Source organism: Palaemon carinicauda, chromosome 7 (genome assembly GCF_036898095.1).
Source record: "Palaemon carinicauda isolate YSFRI2023 chromosome 7, ASM3689809v2, whole genome shotgun sequence".
Classification (NCBI taxonomy): domain Eukaryota; kingdom Metazoa; phylum Arthropoda; class Malacostraca; order Decapoda; family Palaemonidae; genus Palaemon; species Palaemon carinicauda.
In genome coordinates this window covers 153,180,320-153,201,630 of record NC_090731.1, presented here as the reverse complement: position 1 = coordinate 153,201,630, position 21,311 = coordinate 153,180,320, and the positions used below count along the sequence as shown (strand labels likewise).

The following is a 21,311-nucleotide window of genomic DNA, read 5'->3' as shown; positions in this document are numbered from 1 at the left end:
TGACAATCTTTAGAAAATAATGATAAACCACCCTTATGATCTGTTAGTTGTAAAGAGGACAGCAGATGCAGAAAGTGACACAGTTAACCACTTGGAATCTAGAGATCCATGAATCAGGTTTTACTGATATTTTTCTTCAAATCTATCAGATGACTGGTGCCTCTGTGATTTTATTTGACAAAAAAAACAGACAATTACCATAAAGTGTTAGTAGTGAAAAAAAAAAGTTCTAAACATAACCTGCGGAGTGAGGCATAATTGAGAATCTCACACTCAAAAGAGCTTAGGCTGTATAGATTGGTCATCACTTGTATTATCTTTCATTCTTACTTATACTGTATCAGTAACCTAGGCATTAGGTAGAGATGATGATATTACAGAGCCTAGGCTTCACATATAGAGAATGATATTGCAGGTTCTAGGCAATTTTTGCTTTGGCGTTCTTATAGTAGAAGATGAAGAGATGTCTTTATTATTATTATTATTATTATTACTACTACTGCTACTACTATTAGCTAAGCTACAACCCAAGTTGGAAAAGTTTGATGCTATAAGCTCAGTTGGATATAAAAGGTTTCCCAAACAGATCTTGTCTGGTATGAAGACCATAATTTTTGTACCTAAAGTTTGAGCTGAGCTTTTTAAGGCAATATGTTTGTTGGTTATTTGTTAAAGTAAATTGCTGGTAGAGCCTATTAACTTTTGTCTCATATTATTTCAAAAAGTGAATGTACAGGCACTCAGACACACTCAATAAGGCTAGTAAGTTTAGGGTAGGTAGGCAATCAGATAGCTACCAATATCTTTAATATATTTCTAATCTTAAGGACATTGATGCCATGACATTGATGATACACAAACATGGTTTTTAGAATTTTATTCATATAAGTAATGTAGAGTGAAAGAATATCTTATCTCAGCCACTAAACACAATAATGAAATTATCCAGTTATGTGCTGTTTACCTAGCTCGATTATCAATCATGCCCTGGTGACCTCCTGTCATGCGAAATTAACTACAGTACGTACTCTTGAGTTGATCACTTCTATCCCAAAAACCCACTGCATATGGCATGAGAGAAAGTAAGAGGCTTTGTAATTTGTATGAAGCTGTACAAAATAAAAAATGACAACTGTTTTATAGATGCAAAGAGTATAAAGAGTTAAGACCTATTGGCTTGTAAGGCAAAAATTGAGTTTTTGTATGCTAGGGACTTCTCAGATCTGTCCCATTTTTACTTATAAGTAAAACTAAGTTTCTTGTTTTGTTTAAACAAAAAATGTTTAAAGTTCTTTTTGCTTATTGTATACTATCTGTAAGTAAAGTATTAGCCTTCTAGTTAGTTCCCCCCAAAAAAAAAAATTTATTTGACTGTGTTGTAGAAGGTCAGAATCAAGGCTAGAAATAATAAGTTTTGTATGTATTGTAGGCAGGTGGCATTGCTGGCACTGCTGTGGATATTACCCTATTTCCTCTGGACACTATCAAGACTCGTTTTCAAAGTGAGAAAGGGTTCAGGGCTTCAGGAGGATTTCGAGGGATATATAGCGGATTAGGTCCAGCTGCAATTGCATCTGCCCCAAATGGTAAGCATCCATTGATATTTTTATTCTTGTTAGCATATAATGCTGTACAGTATATCAAAAGTTAAAAGAACAAATCTTTAGTAATATTATTACACATTCAGTATATGGTCTTTGAAATATCCAAACACTTTTATTTATAGCTGTTCCTCTGTATAGACAAACCTTTCATCCTTTAAAATTGGAATCGTTATAAAGGTAGTTGGGTAACGACTGGTGGCACAAGTGGGAACCCCCACCCATCCCCCTGTTAACGAATAGCCACTTTTGTCTTTAGCTGTGGAAGCAGCTAAACTTGACTGTTGTATCTTTTCTTTCATTCCTTTTTTTTATCTTTGGTAAATACTCTCACTTGTAAGTTGAATTGCATCGGAAGGTAAGCATATGGTAAAGGGAATTCTATGATGATATAAACCTTTCTAACCCCATGAGTTATGAACATTTATGAAGCAGTGACTGTAAGCACACCCCTATTTAGAGTGTTGTTTACAATCTTCCAATCAGTTTCCAGCTTCGCAGCAATCACATTCCTATTAAAGGACTCCAATTTCTATAGTTAGGAAAAATACAAATGAAAGGGGTATCTCATAGAAGTATGGAGAGAAAAAATAATGTAGGGATTATAGATCATTCTATCAGTTGGGAATACTACCTAAAGTATTTGTTTCCTCTGTGCCACACTATAGATGGTACTGAAAGCTCTTTATAACTGATGTCCTTCTAGCACTTAGTTGTATTGCTTACTGACCTTTGCTCTATATTTGTTCAGTTTGGTTTTTGATTTTATTGTGTTCTTACTTTTTCAATATTAATCTTACCTGATGATCATGTAGCTGTCAACTCCGTTGCCCGACAGAAATCTACGGTCGGGATACGCCAGCGATCGCTATCCAGGTGGGGGTGTACTTCAACAGCGCCATCTGTGGTCAGGTACTCAAGTACTTCTTGTCAACAAGAACTCAATTTTTCCTCTGTCGTGCCGCCGGCAAGACCTACTTGGATACGCTGTTGATTTTGGAGTCTTTTGTTCACGATTTGGTGATGTATTTGCTCTAAAGTTTAGCCTTCGCTGTTCAGGAAGCTTTATCCTTAGCTTAGCAAGCTTTTGGAATTAATTTGATTCATTGGTTAACGAACTTTGCTTAATTTTGGAATTCCCCCTTGACTACTTCTAAATTCAAGATGTCTGACCATTCCCAAGTTCCTAAATATAGGCAGTGTAGTGTTAGGACTTGTACTAGGCGTCTTCCGAAGGCCTCTATAGATCCTCACACCGTATGTTCCAATTGTAGGGGTAAATCCTGTCAATTGGAAGATCGATGTGGGGAATGTGCTGGGCTTTCGGAATTCGATTTTAATGAATTCCTCAGATATGCACGTAGGTTAGAGAAGGAGAGAGATAGGAGGAGTTCTTCTCGCTCTGTGGATTTTTCCTCTCCCCATGCCCCTCAACCTTTTCCTTCCCCTGTGGTGGTGACTCCCGAACCTGCTACGTGTGCTCAGCCTGCAATGGTTGATATGTTGCGTGCCATTCAGGCTCTCGGTGATAAGGTGGAGTCGTTGGTTAGTGACCGCAATCAGCTCTTGGCAGATGTCAGAGAGCTGAAAGCGAAGAGTGCAGTGGGAAGTGTTAGTGCTAGTGATGTGCATAGTGTCAGTGTCAGTGTTGCGCATGAGGGTACATCTGTGCGTGCCAGTCGTCCTCCCAGTCCGGGACCTCTTGCAAGCTCCCAAGCCCAGGGGAGAAGCAATGTCGAAGGACCAAAGGGTTCGGCAGGCCTTGATCGGCGCACGGATGTATCCTCAGTGGTTGCGGACGTATCTGTTAAGGATCGTCCCATCCACATACAGACGAATGAGCCCTTACATTCCTCGTCTGTGGAAGAGGTTTCCAGGAGGAAACGGTGGACCAAGGTCTCACGACCGCTCAAACGTAAGGTCCCTTCCGAGCTTGTCCAACGGCCCAGGTGTAGCCACTGGGTCAGTTCGGACTCGCCACAGTCATCTGATGACTGCACACCTCCCAAGAGAGGTAGAGTGGTCCCTCAACAGGCTACTGCTCCGTCTGTTGTTGCTCCAACCACAGTAGACCCTAAGTGGTCCATGCTGCAGAATATGCAGTCTCAGCTTGCGGCATTCATGCAGGAGTATCATGCCGAGAAGGTTAGCACCTCTCCTGTTAGCCTACAACCCGCAGAGGTTGTGCGCTCTGCAGATACTGCGGCTGCCTGCTCCCACACCCCACCTGTGAGAGCTCCTCCCTGCCAGACGCATGTTCTTGCTGCACCATCTGCTAACATGCGTGAGCTGCCGCATCAGGAGTTGCCGGGTTCCAGCACTATGCGGCATTCTCCTCAGCCCATGCAGCATGCTCTGCAGACCTTACAGCATGCTCCGCATACCATGCAGCATGAGCCGCATACCTTACAGCATGCTCTGCATACCATACCGCATGCTCCTCAGCCCACCGCAGACCCTCCCTCACACCAGCCCTCTGCTTTTGTTGTTGCCAGTTCGCAGACTGTCCAGCAGAGGCATGATGTTGGATCCGCAGGTACGCATGCACCCGTTCTGCAGGATTCAGCCGGTCAGCTTGCTGCTCTGCCTTTGCCACTCACAACTCAACTTTCGGATGATGATGTATCGGATGATGAAGCTGCTCATCTGGATGAACCTCACTCTGATATTGAAGGACACAAGTCTTCGCCACCTTCCTTAGACTTTCGCAAGGTCCTTGCTTTGTTCAGGGACTTGTATCCTGAACATTTTGTGTCTGCAACCCCTCGTTCTCCTCCCTCCGAGTTTGCTCTGGGCATGCAGTCTGCTGCGCCTGCCTTCACCAAGCTTGTTCTCGCCAGATCATCTAGGAGAGCTTTGAGGGTTATGGGGGACTGGTTGCATTCCAAGAAGCAACTGGGAAGGACCTCTTTTGTGTTTCCTCCTCCCAAGCTTGCTTCTAAGTCGAGCGTCTGGTATGCCACGGGAGAGGAACCTGGCTTGGGGGTTCCTGCCTCTGCCCAGGCCGACTTCTCAAGTCTGGTTGACTCTCCCCGCAGGTTGGCTATGAGACGTTCGAAGATCTGCTGGTCCTTTTCAGATCTTGATCATCTGTTGAAGGGAGTCTTTCGTGCCTTCGAGATATTCAACTTCCTCGATTGGTGTTTGGGAGCCTTAAGCAGGAAGACTTCCCCTTCAGATAAGGACTCGGCCATGCTGATCATGTCTAGCATGGACAAGGCAATTCGGGATGGGTCTGGTGAACTTGCGGCTTCATATGTATCAGGAGTCCTCAAGAAGAGAGAACATCTTTGCTCCTTCTTATCTGCTGGTATCACTCCTTGCCAGAAGTCAGAGTTGTTGTTTGCTCCTCTCTCCAAATGTCTGTTTCCGGAGGAGTTGATTAAGGGGATGGCTGCCTCACTTATCCAGAAGGACACTCATGATCTGATGGCTTCTTCTGCACGTAAGGCTAAAACCTTACCTTCCGTGCCTAGACCCTTCCGCCCTGCAGCAGTTGATACACCGGCTTCTAGGTTCATCCCGCCCTTTCGTGGCAGAACCTCCAGCAGAGGAGGTACCCGTGCAGACAGTCACCGTGGCAAGTCCAAGAAGGGTTCCAAGTCCGCAAAAGGCAAGTTTTGACTGCCTTCCTCTCCAGACAGCTGTAGGAGCCAGACTCAAGACCTTCTGGCAAGCTTGGGAGAGCAGAGGTGCAGACGCTCAGTCTGTGAAGTGGCTAAGGGAGGGATACAGAATTCCGTTCTGCCGCAATCCCCCTCTAGCTACATCTCCCATCAACCTCTCTCCCAACTACAAGGAGAAGGACAAGAGGCTAGCGTTGCAACAAGAGGTGTCGCTCTTGCTACAAAAGGAAGCAGTGGTCATAGTCCGGGACCATCAATCCCCGGGCTTTTACAACCGTCTCTTCCTAGTAGCCAAGAAGACAGGAGGTTGGAGACTGGTGCTGGACGTCAGTGCTCTCAATGCTTTTGTCACCAAGCAGACGTTCACGATGGAGACGACGAAGTCGGTCCTAGCAGCGGTCAGGCAGGAGGACTGGATGGTCTCGTTAGACCTGAAAGACGCATACTTTCACGTCCCCATCCATCCAGACTCCCAACCTTTCCTGAGATTCGTCTTTGGAAAGGTTGTGTACCAGTTCCAAGCCCTGTGCTTTGGCCTAAGCACGGCACCTCTTGTGTTTACCAGACTGATGAGGAATATTGCGAAATTCCTTCACTTGGCAGACATCAGAGCCTCCCTCTATTTAGACGACTGGCTTTTAAGAGCTCCCACAAGTCGTCGCTGTCTGGAGAATCTCAGATGGACTATGGATATGACCAAGGAACTGGGCCTCCTGGTCAATTTAGAGAAGTCCCAGCTCGTCCCATCCCAGACCATTGTCTACCTGGGTATGGAGATTCAGAGTCGAGCTTTTCGGGCTTTTCCGTCGGCCCCAAGGATCAACCAAGCCCTAGAATGCATCCAGAGCATGCTGAGAAGGAACCGATGCTCAGTCAGGCAGTGGATGAGTCTAACAGGGACACTATCATCGCTAGCCCTGTTCATCGAGTTAGGGAGACTCCACCTCCGCCCCCTTCAGTATCATCTAGCTGCTCACTGGATAAAGGACATGACGCTAGAGACGGTCTCAGTTCCTGTTTCCGAAGAGATGAGGTCTACTCTAACGTGGTGGAAGAACAGCATTCTTCTCAAGGAAGGTCTACCTTTGGCTGTTCAGACCCCCGACCACCGTCTCTTCTCGGACGCATCAGACACGGGCTGGGGTGCGACATTGGACGGACAGGAATGCTCGGGAACATGGAATCAGGAGCAAAGGACACTTCACATCAATTGCAAGGAGTTGTTGGCGGTTCATCTGGCCTTGATAAACTTCAAGTCCCTCCAGCTAAACAAGGTGGTGGAGGTGAACTCCGACAACACCACAGCCTTGGCTTACATCTCCAAGCAGGGAGGGACTCATTCGAGGAAGTTGTTCGAGATCGCAAGGGACCTCCTCATCTGGTCAAAAGATCGAAAGCTCACGCTGGTAACGAGGTTCATTCAGGGCGATATGAATGTCATGGCAGATCGCCTCAGCCGGAAGGGTCAGGTCATCCCCACAGAGTGGACCCTTCACAAGAATGTTTGCAGCAGACTTTGGGCCCTGTGGGGTCAGCCAACCATAGATCTGTTCGCTACCTCGATGACCAAGAGGCTCCCGTTGTATTGTTCTCCGATTCCAGACCCAGCAGCAGTTCACGTGGATGCTTTTCTGCTGGATTGGTCCCATCTCGACCTGTATGCATTCCCGCCGTTCAAGATTGTCAACAGGGTACTTCAGAAGTTCGCCTCTCACAAAGGGACACGGCTGACGTTGGTTGCTCCCCTCTGGCCCGCGAGAGAATGGTTCACAGAGGTACTGCAATGGCTGGTCGACGTTCCCAGGACTCTTCCTCTAAGAGTGGACCTTCTACGTCAACCTCACGTAAAGAAGGTACACCCAAACCTCCACGCTCTTCGTCTGACTGCCTTCAGACTATCGAAAGACTCTCAAGAGCTAGAGGCTTTTCGAAGGAGGCAGCCAGAGCGATTGCCAGAGCAAGGAGGACATCCACTCTCAGAGTCTTTCAGTCTAAGTGGGAAGTCTTCCGAAGCTGGTGCAAGGCCAATGCAGTTTCCTCAACCAGTACCACTGTAACCCAGATTGCTGACTTCCTGTTACATCTAAGGAACGTAAGATCCCTTTCAGCTCCTACGATCAAGGGTTACAGAAGTATGTTGGCAGTGGTTTTCCGCCACAGAGGCTTGGATCTTTCCACCAACAAAGATCTATAGGACCTCCTTAGGTCTTTTGAGACCTCAAAGGTACGTCGGTTGTCCACTCCAGGCTGGAATCTAGACGTGGTCCTAAGGTTCCTTATGTCATCAAGATTTGAACCTCTCCAATCAGCCTCTTTTAAGGACCTCACATTAAAAACTCTTTTCCTCGTGTGCTTGGCAATAGCTAAAAGAGTAAGTGAGATCCACGCCTTCAGCAGGAACATAGGTTTCACATCTGAAACGGCTACATGTTCCTTGCAGCTCGGTTTTTTGGCTAAAAACGAGCTTCCTTCACGTCCTTGGCCTAAGTCGTTCGAGATCCCAAGCCTGTCCAACTTGGTGGGGAACGAACTGGAGAGAGTACTTTGCCCAGTTAGAGCTCTTAGGTACTATCTAAGAAGGTCAAAACCTTTACGAGGACAATCAGAAGCCTTATGGTGTGCTATCAAGAAGCCTTCTCTACCAATGTCTAAGAACGCAGTTTCTTACTACATCAGGCTTCTGATTAGAGAAGCACATTCTCATCTGAAGGAAGAAGACCTTGCTTTGCTGAAGGTAAGGACACATGAAGTGAGAGCTGTGGCTACTTCAGTGGCCTTCAAACAGAACCGTTCTCTGCAGAGTGTTATGGATGCAACCTATTGGAGAAGCAAGTCAGTGTTCGCATCATTCTATCTCAAAGATGTCCAGTCTCTTTACGAGAACTGCTACACCCTGGGACCATTCGTAGCAGCGAGTGCAGTAGTAGGAGAGGGCTCAGCCACTACATTCCCATAATCCCATAACCTTTTTAACCTTTCTCTTGATTGCTTTTATTGTTGTTTTTGGGTTGTACGGTCGGCTAAGAAGCCTTCCGCATCCTTGTTGATTTGGCGGGTGGTCAATTCTTTCTTGAGAAGCGCCTAGGTTAGAGGTTGTGATGAGGTCCTTTAGTATGGGTTGCAGCCCTTTATACTTCAGCACCTAAGAGTCGTTCAGCATCCTAAGAGGACCGCTACGCTCAGTAAGGAAGACGTACTTAATAAAGGCAGAGTAATGGTTCAAGTCGACTTCCTTACCAGGTACTTATTTATTTTATGTTATTTTGAATAACTAATAAAATGAAATACGGGATACTTAGCTTCTTTGTTAACATGTATGCTGGTCTCCACCCACCACCCTGGGTGTGAATCAGCTACATGATCATCGGGTAAGATTAATATTGAAAAATGTTATTTTCATTAGTAAAATAAATTTTTGAATATACTTACCCGATGATCATGAATTAAAGAACCCGCCCTTCCTCCCCATAGAGAACCAGTGGACCGAGGAGAAAATTGAGTTCTTGTTGACAAGAAGTACTTGAGTACCTGACCACAGATGGCGCTGTTGAAGTACACCCCCACCTGGATAGCGATCGCTGGCGTATCCCGACCGTAGATTTCTGTCGGGCAACGGAGTTGACAGCTACATGATCATCGGGTAAGTATATTAAAAAATTTATTTTACTAATGAAAATAACATTTTACCTAATCTAACCCAGACTGTTGCTGGTGCACACACACCATGCTGACTCTAGGCAAAGGTTTATTGATCCATTGTATGTGCTGGGATTCTAGAAGTGTATCTCAGTGGTTGGTCTTTTTCAACTATTGCTCAATAACCTTACAGTAAATTGAGATGCAGTCTAGTATTTCATATTTCCTATGCAAAGTTAGAACTTCCGAATCTAATGTATGTATCAATAATAGAATACTATTTTGATAAACCCTGGCATCACAATTCTTTGCTTCTATCTATGCTAATAAAATCATTTTTTTCAATATTAAACTTACCCGGTGATCATATAGCTGTCAGCTCTGCTGCCCGACAGAAAAACCTAAGGACGAAATACGCCAGCGATCGCTATACAGGTGGGGGTGTACATCAACAGCGCCATCTGTCGAGCAGGTACTCAAGTACTCCATGTCAACACAGAACCAATTTTCTCTCTGTCGTGCCACCGGCAAGACCTACTAAATACGCTGTTGTTTTCTGGATTGATTTTCACGTTATTTGGTGAAGTATTCATTTCTGGTTATTAGCTATCGCTGTGCAGAAGTTATCTTCAATACTTCCTTGCATTCTTTTATTGGATTTTGGATTATTTGTTGACGACTTGGATGGATTTTGAATTCCCCCCTTTGACTAATTCAAGATGTCTGACCCTTCTCAAGTCCCCAAGTACAGGAAGTGTAGCGCTAGGACTGTTCAAGGCGTCTTCCGAAGGCCTCTATCGATCCGCACACCATTTGTTCCAATTGTAGGGGTAAAGCCTGTCAATTGGAAGATCGATGTGAGGAATGCGTTGGGCTTTCGGAATTCGATTTTCAAGAATTCCTGAAATATGCACGTAGGCTAGAGAAGGATAGAATCAGGAGGAGTTCGTCTCGCTCAGTTGATTTTTCCTCTCCCCATGCCCCACAACCTATTCCTTCCCCTGTAGTGGTTGCACCCGACCCCCCTGCTAGCTCTCATCAACCTTCGATGGCAGATATGTTGCGTGCCATCCAGGCTCTAGGTGAGAGAGTCGAGTCATTGGCGAATGACCGCAATCAACTCATGGCTGACGTCAGGGAGTTGAAAGGTAAGAGTGCAGTGGGAAGTGAAGTGAGTGTTTGTGCAGTGAAAAGTGTCAGTGTTACGCATGAGGGTGCGTCTGTTCGTGCCTGTCGTCCTCCCAGTCCGGGACCTCTTGCAAGCTCCCAAGCCCAGGGGAGAAGCAATGTCGTACGACCAAAGGGTTCGACAGGCTTTAATCAGCGGACAGACGTTCCCTCCGTGGTTTCGGACGTATCTTGCCTAGATTGTCCCACCCACAAGAAGACGAGTGAGCCCGTTCATTCCTCGTTTGCGGAAGAGGTTTCACGCCAGAAACGATGGACCAAGGTCTCACGGCCTCTTAAACGCAAGGTCCCTTCCGAGCAAGTCCAACGGCCCAGGTGTAGCCACTGGGTCAGTTCGGACTCGATGCAGTCCTCCGACGACTGCACACCTCCTAAGAGAGGCAAAGTGGTACCGCAACGGGCAGTAACTCCGTCTGTTGCCGCACCAGCTGCTGTAGACCCTAAGTGGTCTTTGCTGCAGTCTATGCAGACTCAGTTAGCTTCCTTTATGCAGGAGTATCGTGCGGAGAAGGTTGACGCTGCACCCGTTAGCCTACAACCAACCACGGTTGTGCGCCCAGCAGATGCTGAGGCTGCCTACTCCCACACTCCAGCTGTGAGAGCTCCTCCACCCATGCGCAGTCGACCCTGCCAGACGCATGTTGACGTTCACCGACGCACGGAACCCTCCGTTGACGTTCGTGTGCTACCACAACAACAGGAGGGTGGAGTTAAGTTGCCGTGTTTTGACGCGGTGCGTCAGCCTCCGCAACCCACGGTGGTCTCCGCTATCCGACCACAGTCAGGAGTAGACGCTTTGCGCCCCCACTCAGCTATGGTCCAGTGCAGCCACACATGCACCCGTGCTGCCGGACTCAGCCGTCCAGCTTTTACCTACTCCTTTGCCGCTTCCTCCTCAACATTCAGACGATGGACTCTCTGATGATGACGAAGCTGCACATCTTGACGACCAACACTCGGACATCGACGAACCCAAGACCACGCCTCCCTCCTTAGACTTTAGGAAAGTGCTTGCGCTGTTCAAGGAATTATATCCGGATCAGTTTGTGTCTGCAGCACCACGCTCGCCTCCCTCTGAGTTCGCTTTAGGCATGCAGTCAGCAGCACCTGCCTTTACGAAGCTCGTACTCGCTCGCTCGTCCAAGAGAGCTTTAAGGGTACTGGGAGAGTGGTTGCAGTCCAAAAAGCAACTTGGGAAGACAACCTTCATGTTTCCCCCGGCCAAGCTTGCTTCCAGATCTAGCGTCTGGTATGCCACGGGAGAAGTTCTCGGCTTAGGAGTTCCTGCCTCTGCCCAGGGCGACTTCTCAAGTCTGGTAGACTCTCCCCGCAGGCTGGCTATGAGACGCTCCAAGATTTGCTGGACTCCTTCGGATATGGACCATCTTATGAAAGGAGTTTTCCGTGCATTCGAAGTCTTTAACTTCTTGGACTGGTGTTTGGGAGCGTTGAGCAGGAAGACCTCCCCTTCTGATAAGGAAACTTCCATGCTCATTATGTCCTGCATGGACAAAGCCATACGGGATGGTTCTAGTGAGCTTGCGGCTTCTTTCGTGTCCGGGGTCCTCAAGAAGCGGGATCACCTTTGCTCCTTCTTGTCAGCTGGAGTCACCCCATGTCAAAAGTCGGAACTTATGTTTGCTCTGCTCTCGAAGTGTCTCTTCCCTGAAGAGTTGATCAAGGAGATTGCTGCCTCCTTGATCCAGAAAGACACTCATGACCTGGTGGCGTCATCCGCACGCAAAGCCACCCCTTTGCCCTCCGTGCCTAGACCCAGGATGGACACTCCAGCGTCAAGGTTCATTCCGCCCTTTCGTGGCAGAGCCTCCAGCAGAGGAGGTGCTCGTGCCGAAAGTCAACGTGGGAGCAAGAAGAAGGGTTCCAAGTCCTCTAGAGGCAGAGTCTGACTGCCACCTTCTTCAGACAGCAGTGGGAGCCAGGCTCAAGAACTACTGGCAGGCCTGGAAGAACAGGGGCGCAGACGCACAGTCTGTGAAGTTACTCAGAGAGGGGTACAGGATTCCATTCTTGCGCAAGCCCCCTCTAGCAACAACTCCCATCGACCTCTCTCCCAGGTACAGAGAGGAGGACAAGAGACTAGCTTTACAGCAAGAGGTGTCTCTCTTACTACAAAAGGGAGCGGTAGTCACAGTCCGGGACCATCAATCCCCGGGCTTCTACAACCGTCTCTTCTTAGTGGCGAAGAAGACAGGAGGGTGGAGACCGGTGCTAGACGTCAGTGCTCTGAATGTCTTTGTCACAAAGCAGACGTTCACCATGGAGACGACAAAGTCGGTTCTAGCATCGGTCAGGAAGGAAGACTGGATGGTCTCGTTAGACCTAAAGGACGCTTACTTTCACGTCCCCATCCACCCAGATTCCCAACCTTTTCTAAGGTTCGTTTTCGGGAAGGTGGTATACCAGTTCCAAGCCCTGTGCTTTGGCCTAAGCACGGCACCTCTAGTTTTTACCAAACTGATGAGGAATATTGCCAAATTCCTGCATTTAGCAGACATCAGAGCCTCCCTCTATTTGGACGACTGGCTTTTAAGAGCTGCGTCAAGTCGTCGCTGTCTGGAGAATCTAAAGTGGACTCTGGATCTGACCAAGGAATTGGGTCTCCTGGTCAATATGGAAAAGTCCCAACTCGTCCCATCCCAAACTATAGTATACCTAGGAATGGAGATTCAGAGTCAAGCTTTTCGGGCTTTTCCGTCGGCCCCCAGAATCAGTCAAGCCCAAGAATGCATCCAGAACATGCTGAAGAAGGACCGATGTTCAGTCAGACAGTGGATGAGTCTGATAGGGACGCTTTCATCACTGGACCAGTTCATCGCGTTAGGGAGACTCCACCTCCGACCCCTTCAATTTCACCTAGCTGTTCACTGGAGAAAGGACAAGACGCTAGAAGCGGTCTCGGTTCCTATTTCCGAGAAGATGAAGTCTTCACTGACTTGGTGGAAGAACAACATTCTCCTTAGGGAGGGTCTGCCACTGGCTGTTCAGACCCCCGACCACCTTCTCTTCTCGGACGCATCGGACACGGGCTGGGGTGCGACATTGGACGGTCGGGAATGCTCGGGCACGTGGAATGCGGATCAAAGAACGTTGCACATCAACTGCAAGGAGCTACTGGCAGTTTCTCTGGCCTTGAGAAGCTTCAAGTCCCTCCTTCTAGGCAAGGTGGTGGAGGTGAACTCCGACAACACCACAGCCTTGGCGTACATCTCCAAGCAAGGAGGGACTCATTCGATGACGTTGTACGAGATCGCAAGGGACCTCCTCACCTGGTCAAGAGATCAAAACATATCCCTAGTAACGAGGTTCATTCAAGGTGACATGAATGTCATGGCAGACCGCCTCAGCCGGAAGGGTCAAATCATCCCAACAGAGTGGACCCTTCACAAGAATGTTTGCAACAGACTATGGGCCTTGTGGGGTCAGCCTACCATAGATCTGTTCGCAACCTCGATGACCAAGAGGCTCCCAATTTATTGCTCACCGATTCCGGACCCAGCAGCAGTTCACATAGATGCCTTTCTTCTGGATTGGTCCCATCTAGACCTTTATGCGTTCCCCCCGTTCAAGATTGTCAACAGAGTACTGCAGAAGTTCGCCTCTCACGAAGGGACAAGGTTGACGTTGGTTGCTCCCCTCTGGCCCGCGAGAGAATGGTTCACCGAGGTACTGCAATGGCTAGTAGACATTCCCAGAACACTTCCTCTAAGAGTGGACCTTCTGCGTCAGCCGCATGTAAAGAAGGTACACCCAAGCCTCCATGCTCTTCGTCTGACTGCCTTCAGACTATCGAAAGACTCTCGAGAGCTAGAGGCTTTTTGAAGGAGGCAGCCAGAGCGATTGCTAGAGCAAGGAGGACATCCACTCTCAAAGTCTACCAGTCGAAGTGGGAAGTCTTCCGAAGCTGGTGCAAGTCGAAATCAATATCCTCAACCAGTACCTCTGTAACTCAGATAGCTGACTTCCTTTTATACCTAAGGAAGGAAAGATCCCTTTCAGCTCCCACGATCAAAGGTTACAGAAGCATGTTGGCAGCAGTCTTCCGTTACAGAGGCTTAGATCTTTCCAACAACAAAGATCTACAGGACCTCCTTAAGTCTTTTGAGACCTCGAAGGAGCGTCGGTTGGCCACACCAGGTTGGAACTTAGACGTGGTACTAAGGTTCCTTATGTCAGCAAGGTTCGAACCACTTCAATCAGCCTCTTTTAAAGATCTCACTTTGAAGACTCTTTTCCTCGTCTGCTTAGCAACAGCTAAAAGAGTCAGTGAGATACACGCCTTCAGCAGGAACATAGGATTTACATCTGAAACGGCGACATGTTCCTTACAGCTTGGTTTTTTAGCTAAAAACGAACTTCCTTCTCGTCCTTGGCCCAAATCGTTCGATATTCCAAGCCTTGCTAATTTGGTTGGAAATGAACAAGAAAGAGTACTATGCCCTGTAAGAGCTCTTAAGTACTATTTGAGACGTACTAAACCATTACGTGGACAGTCAGAAGCTTTATGGTGCGCCATTAAGAAACCTTCTTTACCTATGTCGAAGAATGCAGTTTCTTATTATATCAGACTTTTGATTCGAGAAGCTCATTCCCATCTGAATGAGGAGGACCATGCTTTGCTGAAGGTAAGGACACATGAAGTTAGAGCTGTCGCAACTTCAGTGGCCTTCAAACAAAACAGATCTCTGCAGAGTGTAATGGATGCAACCTATTGGAGAAGCAAGTCAGTGTTCGCATCATTTTACCTTAAAGATGTCCAGTCTCTTTACGAGAACTGCTACACCCTGGGACCATTCGTAGCAGCGAGTGCAGTAGTGGGTGAGGGCTCAACCACTACATTCCCCTAATCCCATAACCTTTTTAATCTTTCTCTTGAAATGTTTTTTATTGTTGTTTTTTGGGTTGTCCGGAAGGCTAAGAAGCCTTTCGCATCCTGGTTGATTTGGCGGGTGGTCAAATTCTTTCTTGAGAAGCGCCTAGATTAGAGGTTTTGATGAGGTCCTTTAGTATGGGTTGCAACCCTTCATACTTCAGCTCCTAGGAGTCGCTCAGCATCCTATGAGGATCGCGAGGCTCAGTAAGGAAGACGTACTTAAAAAGGCAGAGTAATTGTTCAAGTCGACTTACTTACCAGGTACTTATTAATTTTATGTTTGTTATTTTGAATAACTGCTAAAAGGAAATACGAAATACTTAGCTCTTAATGTTAACATATATGCTGGTCTCTACCCACCCCCCTGGGTGTGAATCAGCTATATGATCACCGGGTAAGTTTAATATTGAAAAATGTTATTTTCATTAGTAAAATAAATTTTTGAATATACTTACCCGGTGATCATAAATTAAAGGACTCACCCTTCCTCCCCAATAGAGACCCAGTGGGCAGAGGAGAAAATTGGTTCTGTGTTGACATGGAGTACTTGAGTACCTGCTCGACAGATGGCGCTGTTGATGTACACCCCCACCTGTATAGCGATCGCTGGCGTATTTCGTCCTTAAGTTTTTCTGTCGGGCAGCAGAGCTGACAGCTATATGATCACCGGGTAAGTATATTCAAAAATTTATTTTACTAATGAAAATAACATATCAACAGCTGCTGCATTTTTTTGCACATATGAAGCTTTCAAGAAGATATTAGGCCCAAGGGTAGGAGAGCCTTACCAGCCATGTGTACATATGATCGCGGCATCTGCTGGAGAAGTGGTAAGTCCTATTTCGTTTCATTCTTTTTCATTAAGTAGTATTGGTCTCCTATTGATATTGACCTCTTGCATTTGATCTTTCCATGTTCATTTAAAGAGGAAACCTGTTACTGTGATAATGACTTCTCTAGTAACTACTAAAGATCTTGGGAGACTTTCATGCATCAACCTCTACCTGTAAGAGAAACCTTTTCCCTTTAAAAAGTATTTTGATTTATGTGTGACACATGAAAGACTCATGAAATTAATGGAATCTATGATGAAAATATATAAATAGTTTTGATATTTTGAGGGCCATCTCATACAATAAACTTTCCAATTTATTACTTAAAACTGAACTTACAAAAGCATTTTATATTAATTTCATTCTTAAAACTTTTCTCCACTCCAGGTAGCTTGCGTAATAAGAGTACCCATGGAGATTGTGAAGCAGAGACGGCAGGCTCAGTTATATCAATCGTCTGTTCAGGTAGTTAAAGACACGCTTAGATACGAGGGAATCAGAGGATTATACAGAGGTTATTTGAGCACAGTGGCCAGAGAGATTCCATTTTCGTTTATACAATTTCCTTTATGGGAGGTTTTCAAAAAGTGGTGGTCTCAATATCAGGGAAGATACGTGGAATCCTGGCAAGCATCACTTTGTGGAGCGGTAGCCGGTAAGAATTTGATTTCTTTCCTACTAGTAATTTCTAGATAGATATTCTAATAAATACACATTTATATTTTATGAGCTTATCCTCTGTTCCTATTTAAAAAGACAATCAGGCTATGGTCATGCTTAGCGAAATATGGTCATTATATGGCTTACACTGCATGCTGATAGGTATATGGTATACACACCTACACAAGCACACACACACGTGTGTATATACTGTATATATATACATATATATATATATGTATATATATATATATATATGTAAATATATATATATATATATATATATATATATATATATATATATATATATATATATATATATATATATATATATACTGTACATATATATATCATACATACATACATACATACACACAAACACAGATTTGTGCCTCGACATCCACGGGTTTGATCTTTCTGAATTCGGTCATTCACAATACAGAGAACCCTATCTCATATTAAAGAAGAAGAAGAAAAGAAAATACCTGTGTGTATATATATATATATATATATATATATATATATATATATATATATATATATAATAAGTTTGGAAATTAGATATGTGAGCCCATTAAGATAATGTAAACATTGTCGGCTAATTCAAGCTACCTCTTATCAAAGATTTGTGCACTTATAAATAGAAAAAAAGGATTCTTAATATACTTTCCAAACTTATACTTTTGGTCTTCCTTATCCTTTATAATTGGGTTTGAACCTCTCCCGATAGTAAGGTATTCAGCATATAATAGGTGATCATAAATATGATTTTTTTTTTGCTTACAGTTCTTGTAATATATAATTTCAGTACTTCAAATGTGTAATGTTCTACAACAGTGAATTTTACTACCTTACATAAAGTACGGGCAATATTAATATCCCCCCCCCCCTCTCTCTCTCTCTCTCTCTCTCTCTCTCTCTCTCTCTCTCTCTCTCTCTCTCTCTCTCTCTCTCTCTCTCTCTCTCTCTCTCTCTCATGTCTTTTAATATGGTGTACTCTCTCTCTCATGTCTTTTAATATGGTGTACTTAAATAAACTTTTCAGTATATAAAATACGAGAACTGTATACTGTATACTGCCACACTTCTTACTTCACATCACTTTGTCAGAGTCATTTTAGCATGTTGTCTTTGATGTTTATGACTCAAATATTTCTTCTAACAGGTGGATTGTCAGCAGCAATAACGACTCCATTAGATGTTGCAAAAACCAGAATAATGTTAGCAGAACGAGAAAGTGTTGTTGCAAGAGGCAGCATTAAGAATGCAGTACAAACGGTTTATGCTCAGCAGGGTTTCTCAGGGTATGGCTTTTACTAGTACCTTTTATTCTTAACATTTTCATATGAAAATAAACATCTTTCTTTACGAATGTCATAATTGCTGGTCAAGTGGAAACACCTAACAAACTTTGATTTCTTATCATAATACCTCTCCTTCCCCTCAAGTGTCTTCCTTTTTTAGTAATTGTTATTATTATTATTACTTGCTAAGCTACAACCCTAGTTGGAAAAACAGGATGCTATAAGCCCTGGGCTCCAACAGGGAAAATAGCTCTGGGAGGAAAGGAAACAAAGAAAGAAATGTTTTAAGAACAGTAACATTGAAATAAATAATTCCTATATAAACTATAAAAACTTTAACAAAACAAGAGGAAGAGAAATAAGATAGAATAGTGTGCCTGAGTGTAACCTCAAGCAAGAGAATTCTAACCCAAACAGTATAGTATCAGGAGTAATCATGGGCGCTTTGGATGTTGAGCAGGCAGAAGGGCCAATTAATTTAAGATAAAAAAGATAAGAGAGGAGCCAAAGAATAATATAGTGTAAGGTATTTAAGGAGGTAGATTTAGGTGATATACAGTACTGTACTGTACTAGGATTCATAAGATTTTCCTATCCAAATGCAATCTGAATCCAAGATCAAAGTATGTATCAGGATCTCACATACATTATCCGCTCCTTGACTTTCGTATCTGAACCAAGCTCTAGCGGTCAACCTGTGTATGTAGTGATTAATGGAATACTGTACTGTATTTACAGCTTAGTCAAAGACAAAATTGAGGTTATGAAGCATTATTTGACTAATCTGGTTTGGTGCTTAAGATATTTGGACTCTTAAGTTATCAGTAATGCATGGGTTATTTAGGTATTTTATACTTTTAAATATTTAACTTAGCCGGTGAATATATATAGCTGCAACTCTGCGGCTCGACAGAAAACACACTCAAAAAACTCGCGAGCGATCGCTATGAAGGTTGCGGGTGTGCCCACCAGCACCAACTGTCGGCCAGATACCACTCTTGCATGTAAACAAACCCTTCAATTCTTCTCTGTCGATGTTGACGACAAGACGTATCAATACTCGCTGTAGAACCTGGAGTTTTCTCAACATATTTGGTGAAGTACTTCATTTTGGTTTGAGCTTCAACTTAAATCCTGAACTCGTTTTTGGATAGATTTAATTTTTGATGACAAGAGAGAGAGTATGGACTTTCTTTGACTTTTAAATGGCCGACCCTTCCCTTAGACGGAAGTGTGTTTTAGGCTTTTAGCAATTATCTTATCACGTTATAAATTAATTATAGATTTTCCTCTATATATTTTATATCTCAACCGCCTTTATTAGGCCTCTTCGATTAGCTTTCCATTTATAATAAACATCAAAATAAATTTTAATGATTTGTTTATATGCGACCTTTCCTGAGAGTAGGCGGTCCTAACTTGGAAACCGAAGTTAAACAACGTTGAGCCCTTTTCAATCGTAAATAACTTTTACAGAGCTAATGATTTAAAACTTATTAAATGAAATATTTTTAGTAAATATTTTATGATAGTTTTTTTCTTTGAATAGTCTTCGTACTGTTTCAAAGATGAACTAACGTTTAGTTTATTTATGCTACGCAGTTTGCGCTCTATCGTTACGATAGAGAGAGAGAGTATCACGGTTTCACTTTGCAGAAAGAGTAAATCGATTCTGACGTTTTGTTCTTTTTTCTTTCAAAGCTTAAATGTTTTAAAGACTATTTTAAAGGAACTTTTAATTGAAAAACCTTTCAGTTTTTTCCTTTGGTCAAATAACCTGTTTATTGACGAAACGTAAGTGGGCTCTTTTCTTCGGTGCGAAATCAAGAGAGAGAGAGAGACGGAGAGAGAGAGAGGAGAGAGAACGTTCCGATCTTTATCTCGTCCCAAGCGAGTAACGTTGTTCTCGAGTTACTCTCGTCCCTAGTCTCTGTACGGGGAGAAAGGATAAAACGTTTTTAGTTTTTATTCTCGTCCCAAGGCACTTTACGGTGAGAGATTGAAAACGTAGTTTTGAATGAACTAGTGTTTAGTCTCTTCCCCAGCCACTGATTTTTTTATCTTAAAATATGTTTACTGTTTTTTGCTGGTATTAATGTGCTTACATTATACGACTGATTTCGCAATTATAACCTTTTGATAGAGGGTAGAATTGCGTGCTTCAGGTAGAAATCAGTTTTATTCATACCTAATGTGAATTGTTGAAAAATTCGATTTCAGTGAATTAAGTGCAAAACAGAAAATCGTAGTGATAAAGTGATATTGCGCAAAGTGTTATCAGTGTTGCGACCGAGGGTTCGTCTGTTCGTGCCTGCCGTTCGCCTAGTCCGGGACCTCTTGCAAGCTCCCAAGCCCAGGGGAGAAGTAATGTCGTACGACTTATGGGTTCGAGAGGCCTTGATCAGCGAACAGACGTTCCCTCTATGGTATCAGGTGTATCTTACCAAGATCACCCCTACCATAAGGCGAGAGAGACGATTTTCTCCTCGTCATCCGAAGGCTTTTCGCATAAGAAACCGTGGAACAAGGTTTCGAGGCCCTTTAAGCGAAAGTCAGTCCTTTCAGGACAGGTCCAGCGTCCTGGTTTTAACCATTAGGACAGCTCTGACCCTATGCAGTCATCGGAAGACTGCTCGCCGCCTAAACAAAAGCGTAACACAGACTCCGAGAGTCTTTTTGTAGGCAAGGTTTTGCAGTCACAGACGTTACCCTCGTCTCTTACCGCAACCATTCCCGTTGATCCTGAATGGGTTGTACGGCAAGACATGCAGAATAAGCTTGCCTCCCTTATGGAAGACTATTCTGCCGATAAGTCCGTTGAGCCTAGCCGTTTATCTCATCGAGATCCTGGCCTTCAGCCACCCTAACGTTCCTTTGTGCGTCCTGTTGACGTTGGCGTAGCCAAGTCACGTCAGTCAGGTTGTTTAGAACCACACTCGATGCGGTCTCGTGTGGATTTTCAGCCACATTTGGAAGTTAGGCCACTTGCTGATGCTCCTGTTGACGTTCAGGACGTTCGCCAACAATCGGAGTTGACTTGTTTTGACGCTGAGCGTCAACCTCCGCATTCTAGAGTTGTTTTGACTGCTCAGACTAGGCGGTCAAAGCAGTCTCGAGTGGACGCTGTGCGTCCTCACGCACCTGTTGTTGTTGACAGTTCACAGACTGTCAAGCAGTTACATGACGGTGCGTCCTGGTCCGCTACTAATGCACCAGTGTGTGTGGACTCTGCTTGTAAAGCATTGCCACCACGGTAGGTCTCTCCCTTGCTTGAGACTCGGCTATTGTCGGACAAGGTTCCTTCAGATGAGGAAGTTGCTGTTCCCCCTCCTACTGATATTCCCTTGAGGACTCTGTCAGACGGAGAGGAGCCTAAAGCTGCTTAGCCCTCTATGGACTTTAAATAAATCATGCTGATTTTTAAGGATCTTTGTCCGGATCTTTTTGTAACTGCTGCTCCTCGTTCGCCTAAACGTCAGAGCTTACACTAGGCCTAGCTACTTCAAAGCCGTTGTTTTATAAGCTAGTGCTCTCTCGCTCTTCTAAGAGAGCTTTACGTTTGCTAGGCGACT

General features: G+C 44.6%; 1 protein-coding gene across 1 annotated transcript in view; it reads left to right on the top strand.

Moving 5' to 3' along the window:
- The window catches only part of LOC137644070 (mitochondrial S-adenosylmethionine carrier protein), a 45,994-nt gene that overhangs the window by 20,111 nt on the left and 4,572 nt on the right, over positions 1-21,311 (top strand). The window contains exons 3-6 of the mRNA XM_068376976.1: positions 1,430-1,586; positions 15,663-15,772; positions 16,163-16,430; positions 17,601-17,739. Of these exons, the coding sequence (XP_068233077.1) occupies positions 1,430-1,586; positions 15,663-15,772; positions 16,163-16,430; positions 17,601-17,739 (674 nt within the window). The remainder of the gene's footprint in view (positions 1-1,429; positions 1,587-15,662; positions 15,773-16,162; positions 16,431-17,600; positions 17,740-21,311) is intronic.